Here is a 27,037-nt window from a genome sequence, read left to right on the forward strand (position 1 = left end):
GAAATTCATCAGATACCATTAAGACAAAGAGCCTGGTAGGATTAAAAATGGATAATAAGTGACAGAAACTACATAAAGATAGAAATGTATACAGGGTGTTAGCCATTTACTTAAAACCATTTGCTGCCTGGGGCTGCAAAGAAACATTCCCAGTGGGAAAGCCTGACATAATGGTGGACTTTTTATACCTTTTTCTTTTTACTGCAGAGGGTAGGCTGGAGTCTGAGCAATGAACTGGTCAAAACATTTTCAGTGTGGTTACTTTAACTTTCCAGAGCAGAGACCACACCTCCACCTACCCAAAATTGCAACCAAAAAATGCTCCAAAAGCTTTTTAGCTGATTCTTTGAAAGCTTGTGAGCTTTGAGACAATATAGAAGTCACTGGTGGGGGGATGCTCCTTTTATCTCCCAGACATACAGCCAGAAATCCTGTGGATAAGAGCTGAGCACAGAAATTGTGTTTTGACACAGGCAGAAGAGAGGAGAATCATGTGGAATTTATGAATCTGTATATTATTAACAGATATGTGCTCTAAAATGGTGGTGTTTTGTGGGTAACCAGTTGGCAAGGATTCAGAACTTACAGCCTTTTATGGTCCCTCTTAAACTTATTAAACAAAACCTTCAACTTCTAGTGAAGGTGAAAGGTAATGCCCCAGGTATTTTGGAGGTGTGTGAAAAGGCTGCTTTGCTGTGAGATGGTGGTTTCCCAGCACCTTTGAAGTATGTCTAAGAGTTTAAAGGCAAACTTCAGAAAGCCAGAAAATTTCACTGCGGCCAAAGGTTTGGAAGACAAAATTTTTCCTCTTCTTTTTCCTCTGAGGCCCCCTGGCCCTTGAGATGGAGGACTGGGTGCCTGCAAAAACCCAAATATCTGATTAGATGGGTGAATTCAAGGTGTAGAATATAAAGTTTATGCGAGGGTGTGAGGTAGGAACTGGCACAGGTTTCCCATTTGTGTTGCCCAGTTCACAGGTTGTGAACTCCCTATCCCTGGAAGTGTTCAAGACCAGGTTGGATGGGACTTGGAGCAACCTGAGATAGTGGAAGGTGTCCCTGCCCAAGGCAGGAGGTTGAAATGAGGTTATTGTTAAGGTCCCTTCCAGTGCAAAGTATTCTATGATTCTATTAAAAAAAAAAAAAAAAAAAAAAAAGAGAGAGAGAGAAAAAAGAAAAATAGAATGGGTCTGAATAAAATGAGCACTAAAACAGAATGTTCTCTTTTGACACAACTAGCTCTGTTCCTCAGTTTCTCACACCATTGATGGGCAGTGGTATTGCATTCCCAATCTCATGCCTTGAGTTTTGAGTGCATTTAATTTTTTTAAATTTCATTGCGTGTTTTGTGTGAAAAAGTGAAGTGATGGCTCATGTTTTCTATCCAACGTGCAACCAGATCTTTGTAAAGCTCTGTAAGGAAAATTGGGCATTAATTCTCGTAGTGTTTGGGGTATGTTTGGGCGTATGTTATTGCTGAGTGTAAAAATAGCATGGAGTATGTAAGTAATGGTAGAGGACACTCGTGTGCTGTGATCACACATGGTGAATTGGCACAGGGATGAGATTGCTGCTTTAGTAGCATCCCAAAGCATTGCTTGAACAGTGAAGGTTTGGGGTATGGCCTGACTTCCACAGACCACTTTGTTTGCTTCTTGTTCCTTAAGGAAAAGTCGTTTCTTTTTTTAATCCAGTTTGGGTGCTAGGAAAGGTTCTACAAAACAAGAATTGCCCTGGGCTCCATTTATGCATCCCACAAAAACCAGGAGTTGTGATTGAGACCCGTGCCTGTGATTATGCCGACTTCCCTGTGCTCCATGTTCCCTTTCCAAAGCAGAAATGCCATACAGGGGAACCTGCTGTGCCGTGATAACGTGGGCATTCCCCCAGGCTCTACTTTCAGCCTCTTCTGAGAATTAGCCATGTAAAATCTATACTCTGCCTGATTACACTGGTGATTGTGGGTCCCAGCTTACTTTCCAGCTTTCTTCCCAACTCTACCCGTGGTCTGTACACTTTGTGGGAATTGATTAGCTGAACTTCTGGAGTGCCTTGGGCTGAATGGCAGCCTCAGGCTCTGTAGCAGCGTGGGGTGCTCACAAAACCAGGCTGAATTTTACCTGAACTGTAACTGTCCTGACAGAGAATTAAAGGACTGTTAAAATATTTGTTGCTCTTACATATATATATATATATATATATATATATATATATATATATATATNGGTCAGTCAGATGATCCTATTTAGCCTTTCCCATAAATCAAGAGCAAGTGGAGTGCTATACAATGGTACTAAAAGCTAATGAATTTAAAAGTGATACAAGTAAAATATTTTCTTACATGGTGCATAATTAACCTGGGAAATTCATCAGATACCATTAAGACAAAGAGCCTGGTAGGATTAAAAATGGATAATAAGTGACAGAAACTACATAAAGATAGAAATGTATACAGGGTGTTAGCCATTTACTTAAAACCATTTGCTGCCTGGGGCTGCAAAGAAACATTCCCAGTGGGAAAGCCTGACATAATGGTGGACTTTTTATACCTTTTTCTTTTTACTGCAGAGGGTAGGCTGGAGTCTGAGCAATGGACTGGTCAAAACATTTTCAGTGTGGTTACTTTAACTTTCCAGAGCAGAGACCACACCTCCACCTACCCAAAATTGCAACCAAAAAAATGCTCCAAAAGCTTTTTAGCTGATTCTTTGAAAGCTTGTGAGCTTTGAGACAATATAGAAGTCACTGGTGGGGGGATACTCCTTTTGTGTCCCAGACATACAGCCAGAAATCTTGTGGATAAGAGCTGAGCACAGAAATTGTGTTTTGACACAGGCAGAGGAGAGGAGAATCATGTGGAATTTATGAATCTGTATATTATTAACAGATATGTGCTCTAAAATGGTGGTGTTTTGTGGGTAACCAGTTGGCAAGGATTCAGAACTTACAGCCTTTTATGGTCCCTCTTAAACTTATTAAACAAAGCCTTCAACTTCTAGTGAAGGTGAAAGGTGTTGCCCCAGGTATTTTGGAGGTGTGTGAAAAGGCTACTTTGCTGTGAGATGGTGGTTTCCCAGCACCTTTGAAGTATTTCTAAGAGTTCAAAGGCAAACTTCAGAAAGCCAGAAAATTTCACTGCGGCCAAAGGTTTGGAAGACAAAATTTTTCCTCTTCTTTTTCCTCTGAGGCCCCCTGGCCCTTGAGATGGAGGGCTGGGTGCCTGCAAAAACCCAAATATCTGATTAGATGGGTGAATTCAAGGTGTAGAATATAAAGTTTATGTGAGGGTGTGAGGTAGGAACTGGCACAGGTTTCCCATTTGTGTTGCCCAGTTCACAGGTTGTGAACTCCCTATCCCTGGAAGTGTTCAAGACCAGGTTGGATGGGACTTGGAGCAAAATAGAATGGGTCTGAATAAAATGAGCACTAAAACAGAATGTTCTCTTTTGACACAACTAGCTCTGTTCCTCAGTTTCTCACACCCTTGATGGGTATTGCATCCCCAATCTCATGCCTTGAGTTTTGAGTGCATTTAATTTTTTTAAATTTCATTGCGTGTTTTGTGTGAAAAAGTGAAGTGACGGCTCATGTTTTCTATCCAACGTGCAACCAGATCTTTGTAAAGCTCTGTAAGGAAAATTGGGCATTAATTCTCGTAGTGTTTTGGGTATGTTTGGGCGTATGTTATTGCTGACTGTAAAAATAGCATGGAGTATGTAAGTAATGGTAGAGGACACTCGTGTGCTGTGATCACACATGGTGAATTGGCACAGGGATGAGATTGCTGCTTTAGTAGCATCCCAAAGCATTACTTGAACAGTGAAGGTTTGGGGTATGGCCTGACTTCCACAGGCCACTTTGTTTGCCTCTTGTTCCTTAAGGAAAAGTCGTTTCTTTTTTTAATCCAGTTTGGGTGCTAGGAAAGGTTCTACAAAACAAGAATTGCCCTGGGCTCCATTTATGCATCCCACAAAAACCAGGAGTTGTGATTGAGACCCGTGCCTGTGATTATGCCGAGTTCCCTGTGCTCCATGTTCCCTTTCCAAAGCAGAAATGCCATACAGGGGAACCTGCTGTGCCGTGATAACGTGGGCATTCCCCCAGGCTCTACTTTCAGCCTCTTCTGAGAATTAGCCATGTAAAATCTATACTCTGCCTGATTACACTGGTGATTGTGGGTCCCAGCTCACTTTCCAGCTTTCTTCCCAACTCTACCCGTGGTCTGTACACTTTGTGGGAATTGATTAGCTGAACTTCTGGAGTGCCTTGGGCTGAATGGCAGCCTCAGGCTCTGTAGCAGCGTGGGGTGCTCACAAAACCAGGCTGAATTTTACCTGAACTGTAACTGTCCTGCCAGAGAATTAAAGGACTGTTAAAATATTTGTTGCTCTTACATATATATATATATATATATATATATATATATATATATATATATGTGCCTACATAAATAAAAAGAGGGATGAAGATCTGTTTAAGGGAGTTCGTACCTCCTCTTTCAGCTGTAGCTCAGCAAGTCAGTCTGTCTTTCTCCTTTTTTTTTTTTTTTTTTTTTTTTTTTTTTTTTTTTTTTTTTTTTTTTTTTTTTTGTTCAGAAATTCTATTTTGTCATTGAATTTCTTGCGTTAAAAACTGACTAATTTTCTCGCAGGAGTTTAGGATTCAATAAATTGATTTTTTTACTTTTATGCTCATGAGAAAATCTTTCTAGCTGGAAATGTCCTTTTGGTTCCATCGGAGGTCTCTTTCTGGTATCTCCTTTCACCTTAATCCCAGTTGCTTCATGATCATGTTTCTCACACAAGTTTGAATAGAAGATTGTCTTCACAGGGAGATGCAGATAAACACAGGGAGTCTTGGACATAATTTCTCTGCTGTATTCTCAGCCTTCATTTTTCTGATCACTTACCATTAATAGCTCCTTGCTTAAAATATCTGTGGCCTTTCTCAAAATGAAGCTCACTCCTGAAAGAAAAGGTCTGCAAGTCTAATTTTGACTTGCTAAAAATTTAGCAAAGTTTGAACAGCATTTCTACCAAGTGAATGGTCTAAAAAGTAACAATTGGGGGGGGGGGGGCTATCAGTGAATTGCTCATGGTGATGGAGGCCAAACTTGGACACTTTTGGGATTTAGAAATGTGTGTGTCCAGCAACAAAAGAGTGTTGGACCCACATGCTGTGAACTTGGTTAACAAAACCAAACTACCTGAGCAGGAGTTAAAAGAAACCCTGCTACAGTTAAGACTTGAAAATGTATTTTTAGTTTTTGTTTGTTTGTTTTTGTGGGTTTTGTTGTTGTTTTTGTTTGGGGTTTTTTTAGTTTTGTTTTTGTTTTGTTTTTTTCACTCTTACCATCTTTGCCCTTCTGGTTTCTGCTGATGGCTGGAGCTGTGGGGCTGGCTCTTTGACTGATGGTTGAGTGAGTAATTTTTCCCATTAAATTAATGTGGATATTATAGGATACAGGGAGAAGATTGGTCTCTTGGGGAAGGAAGCAGCGTGGTAGCAAGGCCTGGCCATTCCTTTCTGTTGTCAGGATGGGGAGGGATAGATGTCTGCTATAGGCCACGGATAGAAACTCTCCTGTGGCGAGAGACACTCGTGTCCTCCCAAACTGACTGCCATGTTCAGGCTGCTTTTACAAAGCATTTAGCAGAGCAGTCAGCACTTTTGTACAGCATTCATGGAAGGAATGCTTCAAACCCAAAGAAAGGCTTGTGTGTCCAAAAGTTTCCTTGATTTTTTCCCCACCCACCGCCCCTTGAACCAAACCAGTTGATCTAAGGAAAGATGCGAGTTCATTTCACGAGCCTTGCCTTACTTATAAAAACAAGACAAGAGGAGTCTCCGTGCTCCAAAGAAATCTTAAAAGAAGATTAATTAATTAATTAAGAATCTTTTCGTCTGAGTGCAACAGGCTCCAAGTAACAAGTGAACTTTTCATTTCCAGTAATAGCAGAAATTACTTCAATAGCATGATTGTGAGCACCCGTGGGGCCATAATGTGAATGGTCTTTATTAAGGAATAGACTGAACTTCTGACTATCTTTCTTCCAGTCATTTCCACAGGCTATAAACAGTGCCTGGTTTGTTGCTATTAAAAGAGTCTACAGACAGGGATGCTGAAAAGCATTACTGTTTAAGTACTCATGGCCTGACATCAATATGAAAAATATTTTCTCGAACGTAAAGTGAATTTGGGTTCTCCAGAACGTTGTAGTTTTGTTCAGAAATGATTGCGTCGAACATTTGTGATACGAGGGAGATTTTATTTGGTTTTGTTGTGGTTTTAATTTTAGTTACTGGTCACTGCCCCTCTGTTTTGCTTGATTTTTTTCAGACACCTGTGAAGTCAAAAATCATCTCGGGGTCAATTTTTATGTTTTCTTGGTGTTATTTTTCTGCCTGTGTTAGTACCTGATGAAAGAGCCTGGTCTTAGTTAACGATCAGGCCTTGTTATATGTTTTTTCCCATAAAGGACCACTCTGAGGAGTGACCTTTCCTCAATAACATGGTATTTGGCACGAAGATGCTGAGTAAAAACTGAGGCAATCCATGATCTGCTGAGGTGATATTGAAGACATATCTCTCATGCACAGCAGACCTATGCATTAATCCTGTGTTTTGGGGTCTTTAATTGCTTTAAATATTTGCTTCTAGATCTGTGTTTCACACATCTTATTTACATGGTTTATTTTTCATTTTATGAACAAATCGATAACCAGACAGACTCTTTACCACACTGGATTAGTTTTATTTATTCTCTTTGAACTTGATTAAAAAGCTGTCAAACATAAGTCTACATTTTATCAGCAGAATACTTTTACAAAACAGGGTAGGAGATGTGTATAGCTGGAAACATACATTTCAAAATGAAACAATATTTGATATATTCTAGACAGTTACCCTTTTGTTTATCCATGACAACTGAAACTAACCATCAAATGCATAAATTGATTCAAGTCTAGCCAAGTAATCCTAAGGGCATATGAAAAGGCTTTTTTTTTAAAGTTCTTTCTAGATGAATTTAATGTAGTTCACCAATAAAGCATCCTCAGGAGCACAATACAAATGCTACAGAACATGAGATAGCTGGGGAAAGCGGGCAGATGTACAGTGTGATGAAGAATCAAAATGGATGTTACATTAAAATGAGCAGTCATGCAATGTCTTCATTTCATGTACTGCATTTAAGTAAAAATGCCAAAGTTCCAATTCCATTTTTAATTTCTTTTCGGCACTGTTATGCTAATAGTGACATTCTCATTTGGTTTGTGTTTGTTTATTTTATTTGTTTTAAAGCATTGCATGTAATTTTTTTTTTTCCCAACTCTTGGGGTAGACAAATTGATTATTCATCATGCCTTTAATTTTCAACATATATCAAAGAGAAAGGTAAATTATACTCAGATTAGCTATGAATGATCTGGTATCCCTGCCTTAATTCATTGCTTTTAATATACATATTTTAATCCGTTTTTCACAAACCTCCTCAATTATTATTTGTCTTTCTGTGCCGTTGCATATGTTGGTAAACAGCATTTTCTATGGTCTTGGGCCATATGCTGTATGCTCAGCTTGCAGAAAAAGTGACACTTGGAGTGCTAGCATAATGAAACTCTCAAAGGGTTAATGCAGAATACATATAGGCAAATGTTGACAATATTTTTTATTCCAATGTTTGAAAATTAGACACAAAATCATCATTAAGTTTGCACAAAATGAGGCATCTGTCACTTGAAAGAAAAAGAAATATTTCAGAAATATGTTTACAGAAATGTAAAAATATTAGACATCAAGACAGATGTGAACGTTTTCAATAACAGGCCCTGTCTGTCAGTCTTCCTCCGAGCCGAAGATCTTGCTGTACTCGCTCAACATAAGTTCAACTATCTGATTTTGGTACAGCATGTGGACTGCCATGTTCCCTGTCTCCTTTTCAGGTCTAAGGAGTGTTGGTCCAAACACAATTCCCAAGCTTTGTGTTGACATAAGATTCACGGATTCCTTGGCTGCTATCCTGTTGACGAAAGGAAAGAATTGGTTAAAAAAGAAGGGTGTCAGAGGAGTCACTGCTGGCTCTTGAAGTACAGAGAGGCACTTTTTAACTGATTCTCCTAACAGGGATGTTTGTTTGGTTAACTCATCAAAAAGAAAGAAAACAGGGAGGCAAGAGAAAGTTCTGCCAGTGTGGCAAACAAGGAAAGGAGAGTTTTTGTGGTGCCAGGGAGAAGATTCCCTTCTTCCCTTGACGTGGTCTCCAGCACTGAAAGAGCTGAGGAAACCAAAAGAAAGCCCCTTAATATAGAGCTCATATGAAACACATTCCTTCTGCTAATTTAAATCCAATAAAGTGAGTATGGTCTGAAATGGATTGTGAAATTTATGTAACTAAAGACTTTTGCATGCCTTATCCTGACACAAAGTTTCTTGGAAGACACAGAGACCACATACCTTAATGAGATGACTTAGAAAATAATGGTAAGGATTATAACCTTTGATATCTTTATTACCCACAAAATTACAAGAGAAGGACTATTATTATTAAAAGTTGATCTCGTGTCTGTATTAAGACTTAATATTCCTGTGGAAATGGCATTAAGGATGGAGAAGTCTGGTCTAAGAACAGTATGGGTTTAATGGATGGAGTTTAGATAGGCAGTTTCGCATAAATCCCTGCAGTGGTGAGTACAAACTAAGTAGAAATCCATTTGCCTCAACCCTCCTGAATATATAATGTATCCTAAGTTGGAAGGACTAGTAAATGAAGATACATATTTTATAAATAAATTGCATGGCTCTACTAAAGAATGAGAATGAAGTGTAACTTTAATATGTAAATATTTGAATTTACGGATGTTTCCTTAACCTGCTAGTTTCAACTTAAATATTCCAAGTGGATTGTAGAAGCCAAGTGCTGCTTTCCCCCCTCCTCTCCCATTGTCACTCATTCACCTTTTTAAATTCCAGACAGGAATTTAAAAACCATCACAGCCTGTCTCTGTTTTCCTATACCTGTTGCTGATTTTACAGCAAGCTACGCTATAAGGGAAAGCAACTTCATGACACATAATGGCTTCAGGCACTGAAAAAAGGGTTCCTTTCATGTTAGTGGGTGGGTCACACAGCAAAAAGCATCGTCTTGTGGATTTGTGCCAACCTTGTCGTTCACCACATTCCTTGAGCATCAACACTCATGTTTTTTTCCTGTATATAAATAGGAAGAATTACTTAGTTCTGCCTCATGCTAGTAACCGTGGTGTCCATTGCACAAAACACTCTCCATATGGCACTAATCAGATTGGCTTAACTATTAGTTTCTTAAAATATAGCATCTTCATTAAATTTTTTAAAAATTAATTATCTCTCCTCTGTTGTAATATTAATATATCATCTCCTCTCTTAGGAGTTCAAAAAGTCTAAAAAGTTAGTAGTGTGGTTGCCAAATGACTGTGTGGGCTTCTGATGGATGTCACACATCTTTATCACAATTGAAAATGTTGCAGAGGTGACAAGGTTGTTTTGCTTGATGCCACTTAATGCTGCAGCACGTACATCAAGCTTGGGACCACTCTGTGACAAAGACTTGATTTCTGTCGAGCTTGTTACATGACAAAAGTTGGAAACCTCATAAAGTGGTTGATGATGACATCAGGATGCAGAGACGTGCGTTCACCAGGGGAAAATATTTGAGCAGTTGTATCTTGTGTAACTCTGGAGGTCACCAATGTAGTGTCATTGTAATTTGGGAAGGTGTTGATAATGGGCAGGCTGATGGAGCTGGAGGAGAAGCACCTTGCAGGGAGGAGGAGGCAGTGGACTGTGGATGAGCAGAGTCAGGGAGAAGAAAGGAGGTGGAGGAGCTCAGTTTACTGAAGCCACAGGAGGGGAACGACTTCCTTTGCCTGTAAAATGTGGAGCAGAGTGTTGAGACCCTGTGTTCCCAATGGGGACACAGAAAATGGAAGGTTCACGGCTAACCCTCCTGTCCTTGTTTGCCATCATTTTGAAGGAGAATAGTTTTCCTTGTTTCTCCCAGAGATTCCATCCCTCGCATCAAATCCTGGTAAAGTCCAGGCATTGCCAGCTTTTCTCAGTGATCAGGAGGGGAGGGTATGGCATGAAGCAAAGCAGGATGTGCATGATGTGTGTTGGTGATGGTTATCTGTTGTGGTTCATCAGTATGTAATGGGGCACTAAGAATATTTGCATAGATTTGGGGTGTCTATAGCTTAACAGCAGAATAAGAATTATTTTACTGAAAAAATTTCTTGGAAAGTCTTGATGCATTCACTCAGTTTTACTCATTTTGATGACCATAGTAATGAAAAAAAAAAAAACCAAACAAACCCAAAAAACATAAACCAAGCAAACTTAGAAACAAATAGTTAAATAATTTGTGGTAAAATACAGCTACTGGAGGGGAAGAAGGAAGGAATTCAATCCAGCCTGAACAAAATAATTATAAGTTTGGGACCCTATGTCTTTTTGAGTTACAAATATTTACCAGCGAAATTCTAGAACTAATATTTTTTTCATCTGTTCACAAAAGAAGAAGTCAAAGCAAATCAGTATCAAATATGCACACTTAAAGCTATTACTATAGCTGCTAAGTGAAATTGAGTTGTTAAAAGAGAAAATCCTGAAAAAATGGGCAAGAATTCCTTTTTTGGCAAGAGAAAGAGCAGAAAGAGTGATACACCATTTTCAACATAAAAAGTGAAAGGAAATGCCAGAGGTACTTTTTGTCAAGCCCAAATGAAAGGAGCAATGATCCATCAATTTAAGATTATTTTAGAAACAGTCCATAATCCAGTGCCACAGATGTTGGAACCATATCAAGAAATTGTTGGGCGTTATGCTGAACAAGATTATTTTTTTTCCCCCAAAATAACTGAGCTTCAAGGATGGCTTCAGTCCTTAAAGATCACAAGTCAGGAGACATACAGAAAATACAGTTCTCATTATTAATAGTAATGAAATTAATGATGTATTAAAACAGCAGAAGTGTCTGATAGGAGGGCTCTCATGTCAATGGCAGATATATAAGGAAAAATACTTGAAATTTATACTTTGGCTGTTGCCAAGGCAACTGCAAGCTGGAAAGCGTGTGATGGAGAACAGGGCAACTCTACAGCTAAGAGGGTCACTGTATGGTGAGTTGGCTCTCTAGTTCCATTAAACTGACACTTTTCAAACTCTCTAAATAAAGTCATTATTAATTTTGACATTTGGAAGGCACACTGGATTATTACTTCAAACACACTGGGTGTTAGGAAATGTTCTTCATCCATTTTTACTCCACAGTAGCTGCTATATAACTACTGTACATAAAAAGGAGAAGTCTGTGTACTTAGGGAGGAAATCCCCATTGGAAAGGGGTTTTATTTCAGGCTGGAGAGTGTTGGAGAGTGGAGCTGTCCTCTGCCAGATGCATTGAGAACTGCTCAATTTTGGTTTTTTGTCCTTTTCCAGCCTGTGAGGATTTAATTTTACTTAATGTCAGGGGCATTTCTACCCTCAGCAGAAGTGGTTTCATCCATGCCTAATACTCTTCCATTGTTTTAATTTATATTTTAGGGTAATTTTTCAACAAGACAACTCTACTACTCTTCCATGAACTGGTAATATAGATTATGACTGAAGGACAACACATTACAAAATGAGGGATCAGAAGAGTAAGAACGGGTCTCTTGATAAAATATTATGGTCCAGAGTGGCAGGTGTAGGAAATGCCATCTTTATGAATTCAGTGGAGGACAGAAGGATAAAAGTAGGTTTGGTTTTGATCTTATGAGAATCCTGTCTGCCAGCACTATGCACAATATTTGAGTTCATTAAGGAAGTCTCTGCCATTAGGGACAGAGACCAAGACTTAAACAGAGTTCAAGAGAGATTAAAGGTAAATGGGAACAAAGAAAACTCTTTAGAAAGGAAAAAAAAAAAGATGTATCTGTGGCATCTGCCCTCTTGGTATAGCAACTAACCCTACAGAATTAGGAGCCAGCTCCTCTGTGAGTGGGTTATTCCAGGACAGCCCCTTTGGGACAGTTTTGTGCCTTGGCTGAACTGTGCTAGTGACCACTGTCATGGTCAGAGCTGCTCACCCCGATGGATGACAGGAATGATTTGATATGTGAGTTCCTATGAGCTGCCTTAATAGGTCAAAGTCTGCTCATCCCATTGATTCACTCTGCCAATAATTATTCTCAAATTAGCCAATATCTGTTTCCTATCTATGCTCAGGCATATGCAAATGTGATGTTCTAGCTTAAGGACTTGGCCCTGGGAAGGGCTCAGCTGCCTTCAGCTCTCCCCAACAATAATTTTGCTAACAGGCCTTTTCATATACTGTTACAGGCCAGTTTTTATGCAGCAGTTTTCTGACTTTTGCTATTGCAGATCTCCCAATCAATTTGAACGTGTTAAAATTTGTCGCTTATGATGAACAGTTTCCAGCTCAACATTTTACCCTCCTCTCCCTCCCGAATGCTGGTTCACAGGAGTTAAAAAAAAAAATAACAGGTATTACATACTTTGCTTTAGTGACAAGACATTTGGGAAGGAATCATCCAACCTTGAAATAAAATCTTTATTGAAAGCAATTCTACATCCATGCCCGTCAGATACATCGTATGATCAGAGGAGGTGTCCCAGGGGAAAGCTCAGCGCCGTAGACAGGGTTGATTACTTGGACCTCCTGTCAGTTCTTAACTCATTGACAATGGCTGAGACACTCAGCACAACTTTGTTTTCTTTATTTGGAAGTAAAGTTAATATACTTACCTTAACTGTGCCAAATGTAGTGGAAAATAACCTGATAATAAAACGTACCGTCCTAGCAAGTGATAATGCCTGTGTGTGTGTACAAGCACATTTTGGCAGGGCTTTTGCAGATGCGTTTTTCAGTGTTAGGAAGGAAGCATGAGTACAACATGATGCACAGATAATCTATCAGGGTTTTTCTCAGTGTATTTCCTTTCCATTTAAGGTCTGTTACATACTTTCCTGAGATATAACATATCACCACAATGTCATTTTCCTCTGGGAATTTATTTCAGTTCAGCTACAGTAGTTGTTTTTTGGGAATTGGATTTTGGTGCTGAAAAGTGAACTAGAGCTTGAGTCCTCTTAAAGCACAAACAACAATAGAGCTCTTATAACAGGTCAAAACCTTGAAGAGATATCCATGTCCAGCTGGATACACCAGCTTAGGAGAGAAATACACCCATTGTGAAGGAAGAGTGCCTGTGCACTACTTAACCCCACCTTGGGAAACTTATGGAAGTAATTGGTAGTAAGTGAGCCCCTGACACCACAAACTCTATTTGTGTCAACTGTTCGATGCCTTGCACTGCTACGAGAAAAATTTAAAATTTAGTACTAAAATCAGATTCTTGATATTTTATGAATGCAAGTTAAACCTCATTACTATTTATGCCCTGGCTTTATAGGTGATTTGCTCAGTTGCATTACAGTGGTATTCACCAGCTGATGAAGCTCAGCAAATGCAAACATCATCAGTTGAATCCTCAGCTTGTTGTCTGTGAGATCTCTGTTCCGTGTTAGGAGGGGGGAGCTTGCACACAAACCTGTGACCTGAGGTTTGTGCTTATAAAGGAGCTCCAAAACACTGCAGTGTCTGTCCTTTTCAAAATGTGCCATGTGGTTTCCTCTGCAACAAATAAACACAATCCAGGGATCACAGTGGACTAATGCAGTTTTAAGCTACTTGTATTTGCCTCTGTGAAACATGAAGGTATTTTAAATCCCTGTTTGTTCCATAGGTTGAATTTGAAACAATAGCTAGGCTGGTAATAGAGAAACCAGGTCATGGCGTATGATATGTTACAAGAGGGGTCAGAAATAGTTCAGACATACTTAAGAGCTTGCTTTTGCTGAAAATAGCCTCGATGGCTCCTGGCCTACAGAAACTCCATAGGCTTCCTGTGTTCTGCAGCTGTGGGTTCATATTACAGCTCTTTGGGAAAAATCCCTTCTCTTCAGTTGCTCTGGGATACAAGAATGAGCACTTGATGCTGTCTTCTGCTGCAGACCAGCCTTTAAATCTGACCATTGGATGGCTATATATAGTACCTGGACAGCTGACAGGGCCCCGGTGGAGAATGGGCTTCCTCAGGGGATCCCCCGCATATCTCACAGCACGAGCCCTTCCCTGGATGAACTGCCTTGGAGTGCAGCCCTAAATGAAAATAATAACTAAACTAACTCCGAACATTGCTTCACAGTTGGCTGAATAGACTCTGAGAAGCTGAAGAAAGGCAGTTATTCTGGCTTAGCCTGGTTTAATAAGAGAACAGTTAAAAATAAAAGTGTTCTCAGCATTGGGTGAACTTTGCTATCTGTATGACGTCCCCACAGAAGAGCACACTCTCTCTTGCCTTTGCACACACCTCACACAGTGTCTGTCTTGTAAAGAATGTCTTTATCTTCTGGGTGGCTGAGGCCAGGAGGTAAAAGCACATTTAGATATCTAAAGATACTCCAGCCTCTACTGAGGCTTTATTCAGGAATATGCTTTGGAGAAGTCCTGCTTGTTCTTCTGCACAAGGTGAGGTGCACTGAGGAGCTGTGAGCAGGATAACATTACATCTGCACCTCAGCCTTGGGATTGTTTGTATTTCTGGACATCTCCTGAGTCAGAGAAGGTCCCAGGGCAGAGGATGCACACTGGTGCATGGACAGCAAGGACAGGAGTTCATCTCCAAGTTGTGATGGCTCTGATGAAGACCCTCGTGTGGGCAAAAACTCCCCTAAACCATATTGTGTCAAAGAGATGGATTCATAATCTTTCCAAAAAATCTTCCCTATGACAAAAATTTCTGGTCTTCCTTTTGGAAAACTGACCCAAATGGGTGACCCACTAAGTTCTTCCATTTACTGACAGCCAGCACTCTGCCCTCACAGTTTGGCTTGGGCTGTAATTTTTTGCGTGTGAATGCAAACTGTTCTGACTACTGCTCTTAAGAGGAAAGATCTGGCTACTCCATGCTGCTATTGTGCCTGGAGTTTGCCTGTTCGGGCACAGCCTTTTGGTAGGAGTCAGCTGAAGGCCATGAACTTGCTTAAGGAGCATCCTGGACTGCTCTGGCTGCAGCTCCGTGCACAAGGCATTCATTTCTGCCTGTAGCAGCAAATACATCTCAAACAACAGTGGACCCCTCTTCAAAAGCCACATGAGCACTGTGAGCATGAGCCTTTCTCCTTGAGGAGAGGATGGGAGAGAAAAAAACCCCCTGTGACAGATGTTGGGCAGATGCTAATGCACTTCTTAGAGGTGTTTGGATAGTGGAGTGATAAAGGCAGTGTGAGACTACATAGAATAATATATATTTAGACAGAGATACACCACACAGAGGCCTTAAATGCATTTTTGGCTGATGGTGTAACTTTTGCCACGCTTTACTTTTTTTTTTTTTTTTTTAAATTTATTTTTCAATTCTATTTCTGATTTTTTTTTTCCCCAGAACAACTAGCTTATTGTAAAGACCAACCTGTCAGAGGTCCTGGATCTGTATGCTTTTGTGCCCTGTGTGGTTCAGAAGGCAACAGATAGTTTTTAAATAAATAGAGCTTTAACTTTTTAAATTGCTTAAATATTTTTGTTCAAAAATGCCTGAAGCTACATTTCCTTGCAACATTAAAAATAAAAAGCAGTTAGTAACAATCTCGCTTAAATCACGAATTGTAAATATAGAACCTTTATCATCAGCACAGCACATCCAAAAATGTCTTTGTAAAATAAATCAAATTATATGAGTTAATTGATTCCAGGCAGCATCAGCAACTGCAGGTGGAAACTGAATAACAGGATGTTTATTAATGAGGGACTATTAATCAAAATTGACAATATCAATTCCTGTTTCTTTTATTTGAATTCTACCTGCAAAATCCATGGTCATACTTGCTGAATTTTAAAATAAAAATTTAAAAGTAGAGAAAACGCTGACACTTGGGATTTTAGCTTTAGATGTAGGGCTATTTGTTTAAACGGCGAAAGGATATCCTAAATCCAATTTGACAGGCAATGCCAAAGATGCCAGTGGTAATTAATTAGCACTTAATTTAGACCACAGAACAACAGGATATGGAATTGGTGCTCAGTGCCATTTCCCCTTAGGCTTCATCTCATGAGGGTCAGGAGTATGGCTGTTGCATTGAAGGTCAGTAAATAAATTGGGGGAACACATTGACACTGGACTTTTCATGATAGATATCCTTCACCCTTATTACTGCCTCTGGCTATGGCTGATGAGAAAAAGGACTGCAATTGTTCTGTGCAGAATGCTGTGGTGCTACACAGGCTCGAGCTGAGCAAGGTAGTGCCCGAGCTCACGCGTCGCACAGTCGTGGTGCTGGCAGAGAGAGCTGCCCCAACTTTGCGTCTGGGCTGGAAATAAACTTCTGACTGCAGCACAGAAAGCTTCAGGAACTCTGACAGGCGAGAAAATTCACTTAAAAGCAGCCCTTAAGTTTGCTAGATTTGTGAGCTTAGCTTTAGATTAAGCATAATTAAAATCAAGGAAAGGTTTTAAAGTGAGGTTAGAAACTAGGTCAGCAAGGGAAAAAACACGTTTCCTTATTATCCCTCTTGTCTTTGTCTTAATAATATCTGGTACTCCTCCGTGGAGCTAAAGGCTCTTAATAAAGGTGGATTAATGTTATTAGCAGCATTGTTTTCTGATGGGGACACCGAGGCTTTGATGTGCTCAGTGATAGACAAACAGACAAAAGCAGAGCCACCGGTTCTGCTGGTAACCCAGCTGGTTTGTAACTCAGTGAAAGAAGCCACTTTCTGCAGGACACCCAAAGCAGAGGGGACATGGAAAGCACACAGGAGACCCTACGGAGCCTCCTTCCCAGAGGCACATCAGTTGCACTCTTTGATTCAGATTTACTGGTTAGAAAGATAGAAAGATTATGAGACTCGGTATTATAATTTAATCCTCCTGCTCCTAGTAAAATTAGGGCATCTGTCAGCCACTTTTATGCTCACTCTTCCAGTAATCTCTACCTGTCTTTCAAGAGAGGGGCTCAGGTGGAAGGTGTCAGCACTGCCACTGATACTCAGTGATTTTACAGCTTTCTGAAAACACTTCTTACAAACTCTACCCTAGTATCTCTAAGTGGTCCAATTCCCTAAGTCCCACAGGGTGATGAACAATGGGAACTTCGGTATTTACAGCAGGGTGGTTCTTGTTGCACGTCCCAAATGTACTTCACCAGCACAGCTTTATCCCCTTGGTCACCAGAAGGGCCGCCTGCATTGCTGTGTCAGGAAAACACTGAGTTTGACAGCAGTCTCTGCTCAGAAAATGTATTTTGGAAGCCCCAGGTTAGCAGTTATTTTAACTTTCACTTCATCACACCCTTTGCAGCATGTCTCTGGGCGCTGAGTGAAATTTTGATTACTCTGAAAGTCACTGACAAAAATCCCAGAGACTGGGAGCCAGAATGGAGTCAGAATTTCACCTCATATAAGCTTAACTTTTCTCATTTTGGATGATATCTACTTTTACTAAGTGGAATTACTGCTTTTGATTATGTTCCATCTATAACCTCTTGCAGCCTTCAATTATAGCCCTTTTGCACTACCGTAATCCAGCTGACAGCAAATAACTCAGCCCTGGATATGACAGGTTTACTTTCTGACTTAGAGCCCAGAAGGGGCAATTGGCTGGAATTTTAACCTGGGATGTTGAGCTGTAGACAACCTGCTCGGAAATCTTTGGTGTTGAGCCTGGAGCTGGTCTTTAAAAGCTTAGTTTCACTAGCAACACGTCGTTTTTGTCCAATGACAGGAATTAATTATTCAGTTCTGCAAGACAACCAGTAATTTTTGACGTTGAAATCAGAGAATGTGGCAAAGAGCTCCATGAGAGTCAGAGAACAAACTCTCATCAAAGTTATCCTTTTCTGCAAGCTCCTGTATGATGGATTTGCGTAATCATTTAGTTTGGAAAAGATCTTTAGAATCATCGAGTCCAACCATTGTAATTACTTTAAACTTTTTCCTTTTCTTTTTTAAATAATGAAAAAAAAATACTGGTCAATTAAGTGCCTCTAATATGAAATCTTCTGGTTTTAACCTGTATTATCACCATTTTGCTGTTTAAAATGAAAGTCTTTTTGCTGTGATCTACCCAACAGAGATGATTTTGTATGGGATCTGACCTCAACCAGGATTCCTACTCTTCCAGGTTCAGTTCTGAACTCTCCACAAGCTACAATTGCAATGTATATGCACTGCATTTGTATCAGATTTGAAAGATGCTTTAACATGCCTCCCAGCACCACAATTGTTTCAGCCCTGATACTCAACATGAGTAGGATGAATGTAGCTCTTAAATGCACTAGTGAGTATGTGCCACGAGTCTTTGATTTCTTTAAACTTATTTACATTTCACTCGCCCTTGAGCAATGAATTTACTGTGTCAGCATTGTCTTTTCTACTTACACTTTGTCTGTCTTGTCCTCTCACCTTAGCTTGATGTTTATTTTTTTGTGCACGTGTATAGTCCATTGCACTAAATGCAGGAACTGCCTGGAGTGGAGGATTTTACATATATTGTGTTTTTCTACGAAGCACCCTTTGTAGTACTGCAAGTTCTGCAATATTTAATGGATTTAAACTATCTTTGAATTTTCTCGTTAGTTCCTTTAAAGTCAAATACCCATTCACACGTGTACTGGTCTCAGATGACTCTGGTCTAGCTGCCTTAGTTGCTTTATAAAGTCTTTATTCTCTAGGCAGGCAGCCCTACCTCTCTTAGCAGTTGTGTTTCTTTCATCTTCGAAGCTTTAGGCAACCAGGTTTGCCCATATCTGCTTCTGCCTGACCCTGATCAAAATCCACAGTTAGAAAAACTGTTGAGGAATCGTAAATGAGTCTCTTAGACCTCCAAACCCAAATCATGTCTGACAGAGACTGAAAAATTTAGGAACAACAGATAAAAGACAGCAATCTTACTGTTGATATCAAGGCATGGTCATCAGTCTTGGTACAGCTCCCTCATTAAACTGCTTCCAGGACACCCTTTCGAAGATGCTGCATAGATCTTCCCCTACAGCAGAAAATGTCTAACTTGAAGTGAATGGTCGTAGATGGATTTAAAAGCTGAGAAAGTGCCTCTTTAGGAATCAAATTTTGTAGTTTCAGGATGCAAAAGCTCTATAAAAGTAATTTAATATGAAGAGTAATGGAAACCTGTTAGTGTGTAACCCACAAAGGTTATGAAGTTCCTCGCCATAGGGGTCAGGTGAGATCCAGAATGCATTCACCAAGATTTGAAATTTGCCCTGAGTTAGAAATGTCTGGGTTGACTCTGAGTCCAGAGCAGCTGCAGTGGCTTCCATGGGTAGATGTTCCAAAGGAATGAAAACTCATTCTTGCAATGACACTTTTATGAGACCGTTCTCCAGACATGGAAACAATCTGGGCTGTCTGAGGAGGTGGTATTAAGTTGCCTGCTACTACTGCTGCCACAGCCCTGTGAAAATCCTCTCTGGACTGAGAGTTTGAACAAGACAAACTGATGTTCCCAGTAAACTTTACTTACTGGAAAGCTTCCATATGGTATAGGTTTGTACCACAGCACCATATGCTGTGTGCTGATGGTGTATGGTGATTGCTGATAGTGTTTGGTGAAGGTCTGGCCTTGGCAATATGGGTAGCAATGATCTGGGAAGTGGGAACAGTTTCCAGACAGATGAAGTGCTATCCTGAGGTGGTTTGAGGAGGCTGAGTTTAGTGCTGACACAGACAACACGGTGCAGAAAGTTTGAGCTTTCTTCACGAAGATGCTCTGAGAGCTCCAGGAGAGGGATTGGTGGGATCCGTAAAAAACACTAAACTTTCCTGAATTCCCTTTTCTTGGCTATCTCCATGGCAAGGGGGTCTTCATTTGGAAGACCCCAGGAAACCTTTGGAGAGGATGTGTCAGCGCTGTCTAACATCAGGGCTGAGGTGGTGTAGAAACACTCAGCCTGGAGGGCATAACTGGTTGCATCTTGTGGACCAGGGAAGGAGGCAAGTTGGCTGGAGTGAGCTGCTTCACAGATTTATGATTTTACATTGCACCATAATGCGTAATGTACGAAAAGATAAATATTTTCCATTCAGCAACATCTTGCTGTATTTTCATCTAACTCTATAATTTTAATTATAAAGTGAACATAACCTGTATCAAATTATGATTTTGTTAACATATTGAATGAGGACAAGAAAAATAAATACCAGATTTTATACTGTACAGGCACATGAAGGTATAGTAAAAAAATCTGGTTTCCTTGACCACATTGTCATAATATGCATATATAACTGCTTATTGAATCCAGGCTGTGTAGACAACAGAAAGAACACTGGCTCCATACCATCACAATGCATGCCCACAACAAAGAGGAGGAAAGAACAGGCTCTTTCATTGTGTGTTTCTAAGTATTACCAACATAAGGGCTAAAAACTACCTCTGTCTGAAGTGTATCTATACAGCCATGCATAAGTTATTAACTGGGCTCCCTCAGCACAGTTGCTGAAAATATTAATATATTCAAATTATATTCTAGCTACTGCAAAAACAGTAGATCAGAAAAATGTATTAAAATCTCTTCAGACAAAAGGAGTCATGTTATTTATAAAGTTCCTTCCCCCCCCCCCCCCCCGCTTACTGGAACACAAACCTTCATTGTATATAGTTCATGAGAATGCAAGATGATCCTTAGATGTCAAAATGTGGCTTAAAGTTTGAATGTAATCATAAAACAGTGACTCCAGCGCTTGCCATAAACAAATTGTCACTGGTATTATGTAACTTAGACTATTCACAAAGTATAAAAGACGGGAAGAATAAAAGGTGGCTGCCAAACACTATGGGCCAAATCCGAAGGTTGTGCCGAACTGCGCCAGTGGGCTGGGAATTGCAAACCCAGCATGGAATTCGGATTTGCACTCCTTGGTACTTGGGCTGCTTAAATTAGCCTGACTAAGGCTGTTTTTTTTTTTTTTTTTTATTTGATTTGTCAGTAAGGCAGTAAAGCATCAACCAGTGTTTTCTGCAGCCCCCCCGCCTCACTCTTAGTGGAAGGTGGGAAAGTGGGATAAAAGTTCCCTAATTGCCACAGGATGGAGTGGTTTTTCTGGGGTGCAAACAGGCATAGTCAGTCACCAGCAATGCAGCCTGGGAAGGGAATCATCATCCTCCAATCTGGTGGTCTTGAATTTTTCATGTTATTCAGAGTGTCGGGTTCCGCCTCGTAGGGCTGAGACCCTGCTCTTTGCTTGGACCCCTCTGGAAGGCTGATTAATGATGGAAAACCATACATCAAGGCAGAAGGCCTTGTCTGTGAACAACAACTAATCATTCATAGCCACTTCTCTTTAGTCCAGGCTTTAGGAGTAAAGTATATTGATAATACGTGCAATTTAAATTGCAGTCAGTGTTAATGCCCTTTATCAGGGTCAACAACCAAACTATATGGCTGTACAACCCTCCTTTCCCCCCCACCCAACCCTCTTCCTTTTAAAAGTAAAATGACTTTTTTTTTTTTTTTTTTCACAGCCTGAAATAATTGCTGAAGCAGAGATACTGGTTTAACTCATTATGAATTATTAGTGGAAAAGTGGGTCTCAGAAGTATGTTACATCTGAAATATTTTTCGTCACTTGAACATGTGCCGTCCAGAACTGGCCCTGTTCTACCAGGCACTGGGAACAAACACTTCGCATTCACAGATGCTCCTAATTTGGTGTGGTTTGGAGTGTAATTTAGATCAAACGTATCCATGTAAATGAGTCAGGGTTTCTTAATTAGGTGCCTCTAAAGAAAAAACTTGGACCACATCAGTAGGTGTGGGTGTGGTGCCCACAGTACTGGAATCTTTTCTATAGATGAAGCTTGAGTTTTGTTCAGCCGTACTGTAGGTTTTTCTTTCCTTTTTTTTTTTCTTCCTTTCCTCCTTTTTTTTTTTTTTTCCTAAAGCACAATAATAAATCTGCAGATGGCATAGACATAAAGACGCTACTTCAGAGGAGCTGTCTAAAACACTGTCTCTTTGGCAAATGCCTTAAAGTAGGTCATTCTGCTGTGATTTAGGTTTATATTTCATTGCCAGCTTTTTGTTCCCATTACAAGTAGGGTGCATTCCAGTCCACAGATTTGCTCTTCTTTTTTTCTTTTTTTTTTTTCTTTTTTTTTTTTTCAGATTGGTTCTTATTTACAAGAATTTGTAGATCTTCGTAAGAAAATGGCCAATACCCTGTCAGAAGTAGTAATCATGCACTTGACCACAAAAAGAGATGTATGAAGGTGATAACCTGCACGTTGGAATGTAAAATGCCCATTCTCTGGAAGCAAAAATTGTATTGATTCTCGTAACATGGTGATTGAAATGATTGCTGCATCTTTTGCAATGTGTGAAAAAGGATTTGATCTAATGTCATTCCAGAACTCTCCCAGAGCAGGGCCATCCGTGGCCTTGGTTGTACAGGTATTTGCTCTTGCTTTTTACGTATCTCCCACTGAAAAGTGTGCATTTTATAGCTTATAAAAAAAAAAAAGTCAAGGGCTATTTTCCCATTAAATTGCTGGGGGATTTACATGCCAAACTCCCACCAGCCTTAATGAATTACCTGCATAAATTCCCTTTCAATCAATAGTAGAATAGATCCTATTGTGTTATATTAATTATTTTGCACAAAGCGCTGACATTTTGGCATTAAAGTGGGTTTTTGTGTTTGTTTATTTTGTTTTTTTAAGTTCCAATGAATATCTAAGAAACTTCAAGCCTATTATTTATTTTACAACCTTAGTTCTGAGAAAAATCACATATCTTTAGGCAGCAAAATGAAAAGAACTGCAATTTACCCTTTGATGACCTGGTCCCAGACATTAATGTGCTTGGGCCCAATATCCCAAAACAGCAAAGGAAAAAAAGGTGGGGAAAGCCATTTTGTAGTGAACTGAGCATTCTTAGTTTTGGCCAGCAGAAAAACATTTGAGCTGAAAAGAAAACTAACCCAAAGCAATATTGAGAGGTTACAAAATCACATAAATTAACTCCGCCGGTGATATTTTGCTGAAGCTTGTGTGAGTGCAAACCAGAAGCAGGATCCTCACGTGGTCCTGATTAACTGAGGAGTCCTTAGCAGTAACCAGCCCTCCCTGGGATGTGCTGCCCAGATGCACATGCACTCCCACAGCACATGGATGAGCCTTCAAAGGCACGGGGGGCTCGTGGTGGGGGACTGGGGAGCAAGTGAAGAGTGGAAGTGAGAAGTGTTGGCTGTGTCGTGGTGGGAAAGTGCCTTGCCCTCTCCATTCCTCACTTTCTTTATCTGCTCAACTAGGATAATAAAACTTACTGACCTGAAAAGGAAGTTGGGAGATTTAATTAATGTTTGAAAAGCTTTTTTGAGATCGTTTGATATTGAGCAATGTGTGATGAACAATAGGAGCTCTTGGAAACAGGGGCTCTATCTATCAGGATTTGTGTACTGCACTCAGCACAATGGTGCCGTGCAGCCAAGGAGTCAACTGTGTCATAAATATTTAAATTAAAACTATGTTAATTATTTTTATCATTCTGTTATTTGCTGATACACCAGTTCAGTAGTGGGTAGCATTGAAAAGTACCAAGTGCAATTATTTGCCTGACTGTTATGAAAATCAGGGTTTATATTTTTAAATGTGGTTGTGGAAATAGGAAGTGGATGAAAACATGAGTGAAAATGTGCTTTTAATTACTCATCATTCTTCTTGTTAAAAACACTAAGCTGTGAGGTATTCTTTAGTGAAGAGCTAAACTTTATAAACTTTCTTATTCCACAAGGATTGGGCAAGACTGCAAAAACTTTGGGAGCAGGTCACCCCCACCCTTAAGTGTGTAAAATCAAAATGTACAAAGGTGCTTCTGAAAAGCTGGATTTCTTTATTGCCTTTAACCCAAAATCTGCTATTACTCCTGTCCTGTGCACACTCGTGCCTGGTGCACATTTTCTTGTGTCCAATAATATACAAAGGATCACTTTAGTGGGCTGATGTGGGCTTAGCAGAGAGAAAATGGGTTTAAGTCTTCCTCTTACCCCAAAATGAGCCTCGGGAAGCTGCGGTAAAGGGGATGGGTTTTGACATTGCTCCAGCCCCTTTGTAAAACTCTTCTAGAGCTGAAACTGAGACAAGTGTGTGTGCAAGAGCATCTCGGTATATATTTGCCCTTCTCAAGTTAGAAAGTGATTAATTCATTTCATGTAAATCTTAAGACACCAGTAAGGGATGCCTGAGTCTTTCATGTCCCTGTTCAGTCACTTGCTTACTCTTCTGGTGCAAGAGGGTGTTTCTCCTCCTCACATTTCCTGTAGCTCCTGTAAGAGTATGGCTAAACTTTTCTCCCTGCTACTGTCCCATGGCTGAAGAGCCAAAGCTGCTCAGGAGTTACAAAGCGAGGTTATCCTGATTATAAAGGATTTTTTAATTATAAACAAGGTCTTGATTCAGGAAAAAATTTCAACAAATAGTCCTTTTTGTGCCTTGATTTAAGGGCTTCTGCACATTCTTGAATCTGGGCATTTTTATGAAGGAAAATTTAAATGCTCATCCCACAGTTTGGGTTTTAGGCCTTCCAGAGGTTCACTGACATTTCCCAAATAGAATTATTTTGTACAGCCCTTCCATTTGGGGGATTGTTTTTAGTATTCAATAACTTGTACCTTTATTAATATTATTATTATTAATACTATTATTGTTATTATTTTCTTAATTAAAAACTTTCCCAGCTCTTAGTGTAATCTGTTCTTCTACTGTGGGAAAAAAGGGTTCTCCCCACCGTACATTTAATATGTGAGCCTGCCCAAAACTGCTGATATGACACATAGTTTAGCAAGTGAAAACCACATATGTTTGCTACATCTTTCCTCCACCAACTTTACAGGAAAAAAAAAAAAAAAAAGAAAAAGTTTGCAGACATCCTCTGCTTAGCATTACTACATACTGTACTTTAACTTTATTTTCTAACTTTCCCTCAGAATTCTGGGTACTGCTGCTGGACTTGTCATCACATTGTCATCATATCCTGGTGTGCACGCTACTGTGGGCTGCTGGCTGTGCATGGCTTTTCTCTTTTTCTGCTCTTTTTTTTTTATTTTATTTTTATTTATTTTTTAATAGGTAGAAACAAGTCTGTTTAGTTGTATATAGTTTGCAAAAGCCTTTGTTCTTCAGAATAGATGCCACATGTTGTGGGGTTTGAGGTGGGGTGAGTGTCCCTCCCCCTGTTTGTCAAGGTTGGATGTTTTTCTCTGTTCATAGACCTATGAACATGTGGAAAGTTTGTTTTTGTTTTGGTTTTTTTTTTTCCAAACAACTAAAGCATGACATACCTATGACTTTTGTTCAATAATATATTACTATCAGTGGGTTTGTCTTAGATGAACAGTTCCACTCTTGATGAGGAGCACATTTCCAGTGAAATCAATGCAAACAATTACTAGTAAGGATGAAGAATTTAGACAGAGGGGGGAGGCAATCAAAAAGAAAAGCATTCTTCTCCCTCTGAATGGGCCGAAAGCCCGGATGGCATCTGAAAATGTCTTGCTGTGCTAGGTACAGTAGGGGAAAAATGGAGCAAAATAAATGGAGTTTCTTGGATTCGAAGGTGGATCAAAAGGTATCGGCTCCTGCCCCGCCAAGGCAGCCAGATAGGGCACATTAACAGATCCACGTGATAAACCAAGAGGCAACTGCAGAGCTCCCCAGACAACTTGCCTGAAGTGCCTGCCAAGGAGGCAGATGCTGCTGCTGGAAGAATATCTTCCACAATTGGGCATCTGGGTTCAGCGCTTTCCACAGAAGGGAGAGGGATGGGATCGTCAGCCTGGCCCCTGCCTTTCCCGTTTAATTATTTCAACATCCATTTTATAGTTTTGTAAATAACACGTAAATATCCTGCCTTTGTGTGGGGAAATCATGAGCAAGGAGAAGAGGGTTTTTTGTCTCTCAGATATCCCTTTGCAGGGGTGTCTATATGGACGGGTAGAGGCAGACTGGAGCTTGGCTGCCCCGCTCTCCAGCCCAGTCAGATGTGACACAGCTCGGGTCTGGGAGTCGCAGAGCTGCCTTGTGGTGGCACGGAGCTCAACCTAATAAGCAGAGCAGGCTGAGATTCATTAATTTAACATTAATAAGCACAGCTTATTAGCTCAGGCACAGTGCTGTATAATGCAGGCACACAGCTTCTCAAGCAGAGCTGCGTCCACCCTCGCCAGCTCGGAGCGTGATGCAGAGGACCCGGCCAGGGTGTTCCTTTCCCCTGCTGCAAATTGCATAAGGGAGAAAAGAGAATTTTTTGTGGTCACTGGAGAAACCTCTTTGAAAATGAAAAAAAAAAAGAAAAACCAGCAAACCTCCAGGTTTTTAGATTGTATTGCTGGTTTACGCTGAATCTCTAGGTAATTTAGAACTCCTTGTGCCTCAGTTTCCCAGTGGGTGTGTAACAGCTACCTCAAGGTGCTGAGGTGAAAATACTATATGATGAAAACACTATGTGGTGAAAACCTTGACCAGAAAATACTATAAAGAGTGATTCTCCTTCTGCCTCACTTGTGTTATAGTTGTGTGAGTAAATTACTGGGTGCAAGTAGGGATTTATCACACAGGGGTTGGTTGGGCTCAGTTCATATTTGTGCAGAGAGCCAAGACAAGGTTTCTGCATCATTTCATGTCCTGTGTGTGCCTGAAAAATTGGGATCTGAAAGGTGTACCAGTTTTATCTGGTACCTGTGATTAGTTCACTGTGGGAGTAAAATTCATATGAAGACAAGCGAAAGGAAAGAGTGGAGACCTGTGGAACTGGCACACTGTTTCCACAGATGTATAGGACAGCAATATAATTACTATATAAAGCAAACAAATATTTTCTAAACATTTTCAAGTAAAACAGGTTATTTTCTGTAGCACTTTGTTCGGGAAAATCCCTGCTCAGGTTTGGCTTTTTTGCTTCTTTCCTGTGTAAAGTCTATTTGTTT

The 27,037-nt window shown here is 40.1% G+C and overlaps 1 protein-coding gene and 2 long non-coding RNA genes across 3 annotated transcripts in view; 2 read left to right on the forward strand and 1 right to left on the reverse strand.

Moving 5' to 3' along the window:
- LOC114060855 overlaps nucleotides 1-27,037 on the forward strand; it is a 50,352-nt gene that overhangs the window by 10,163 nt on the left and 13,152 nt on the right. The window lies entirely within an intron of this gene.
- Nucleotides 6,734-27,037, reverse strand: part of ARHGAP15 (Rho GTPase activating protein 15) — a 332,236-nt gene continuing 311,932 nt past the window's right edge. The window contains exon 14 of the mRNA XM_027890674.1: nucleotides 6,734-8,020. Within this exon, the coding sequence (XP_027746475.1) occupies nucleotides 7,837-8,020 (184 nt within the window). The 3' untranslated portion in view covers nucleotides 6,734-7,836. The remainder of the gene's footprint in view (nucleotides 8,021-27,037) is intronic.
- Nucleotides 7,331-8,374, forward strand: LOC114060853. The gene is made up of 2 exons (XR_003571982.1): nucleotides 7,331-7,395; nucleotides 7,944-8,374. It is a non-coding gene; the product is annotated as an uncharacterized LOC114060853 (long non-coding RNA).

Source organism: Empidonax traillii, unplaced genomic scaffold, assembly GCF_003031625.1.
Source record: "Empidonax traillii isolate 1590-97213 ecotype Southwest subspecies unplaced genomic scaffold, ASM303162v1 scaffold294:size1087701, whole genome shotgun sequence".
Lineage (NCBI taxonomy): Eukaryota > Metazoa > Chordata > Aves > Passeriformes > Tyrannidae > Empidonax > Empidonax traillii.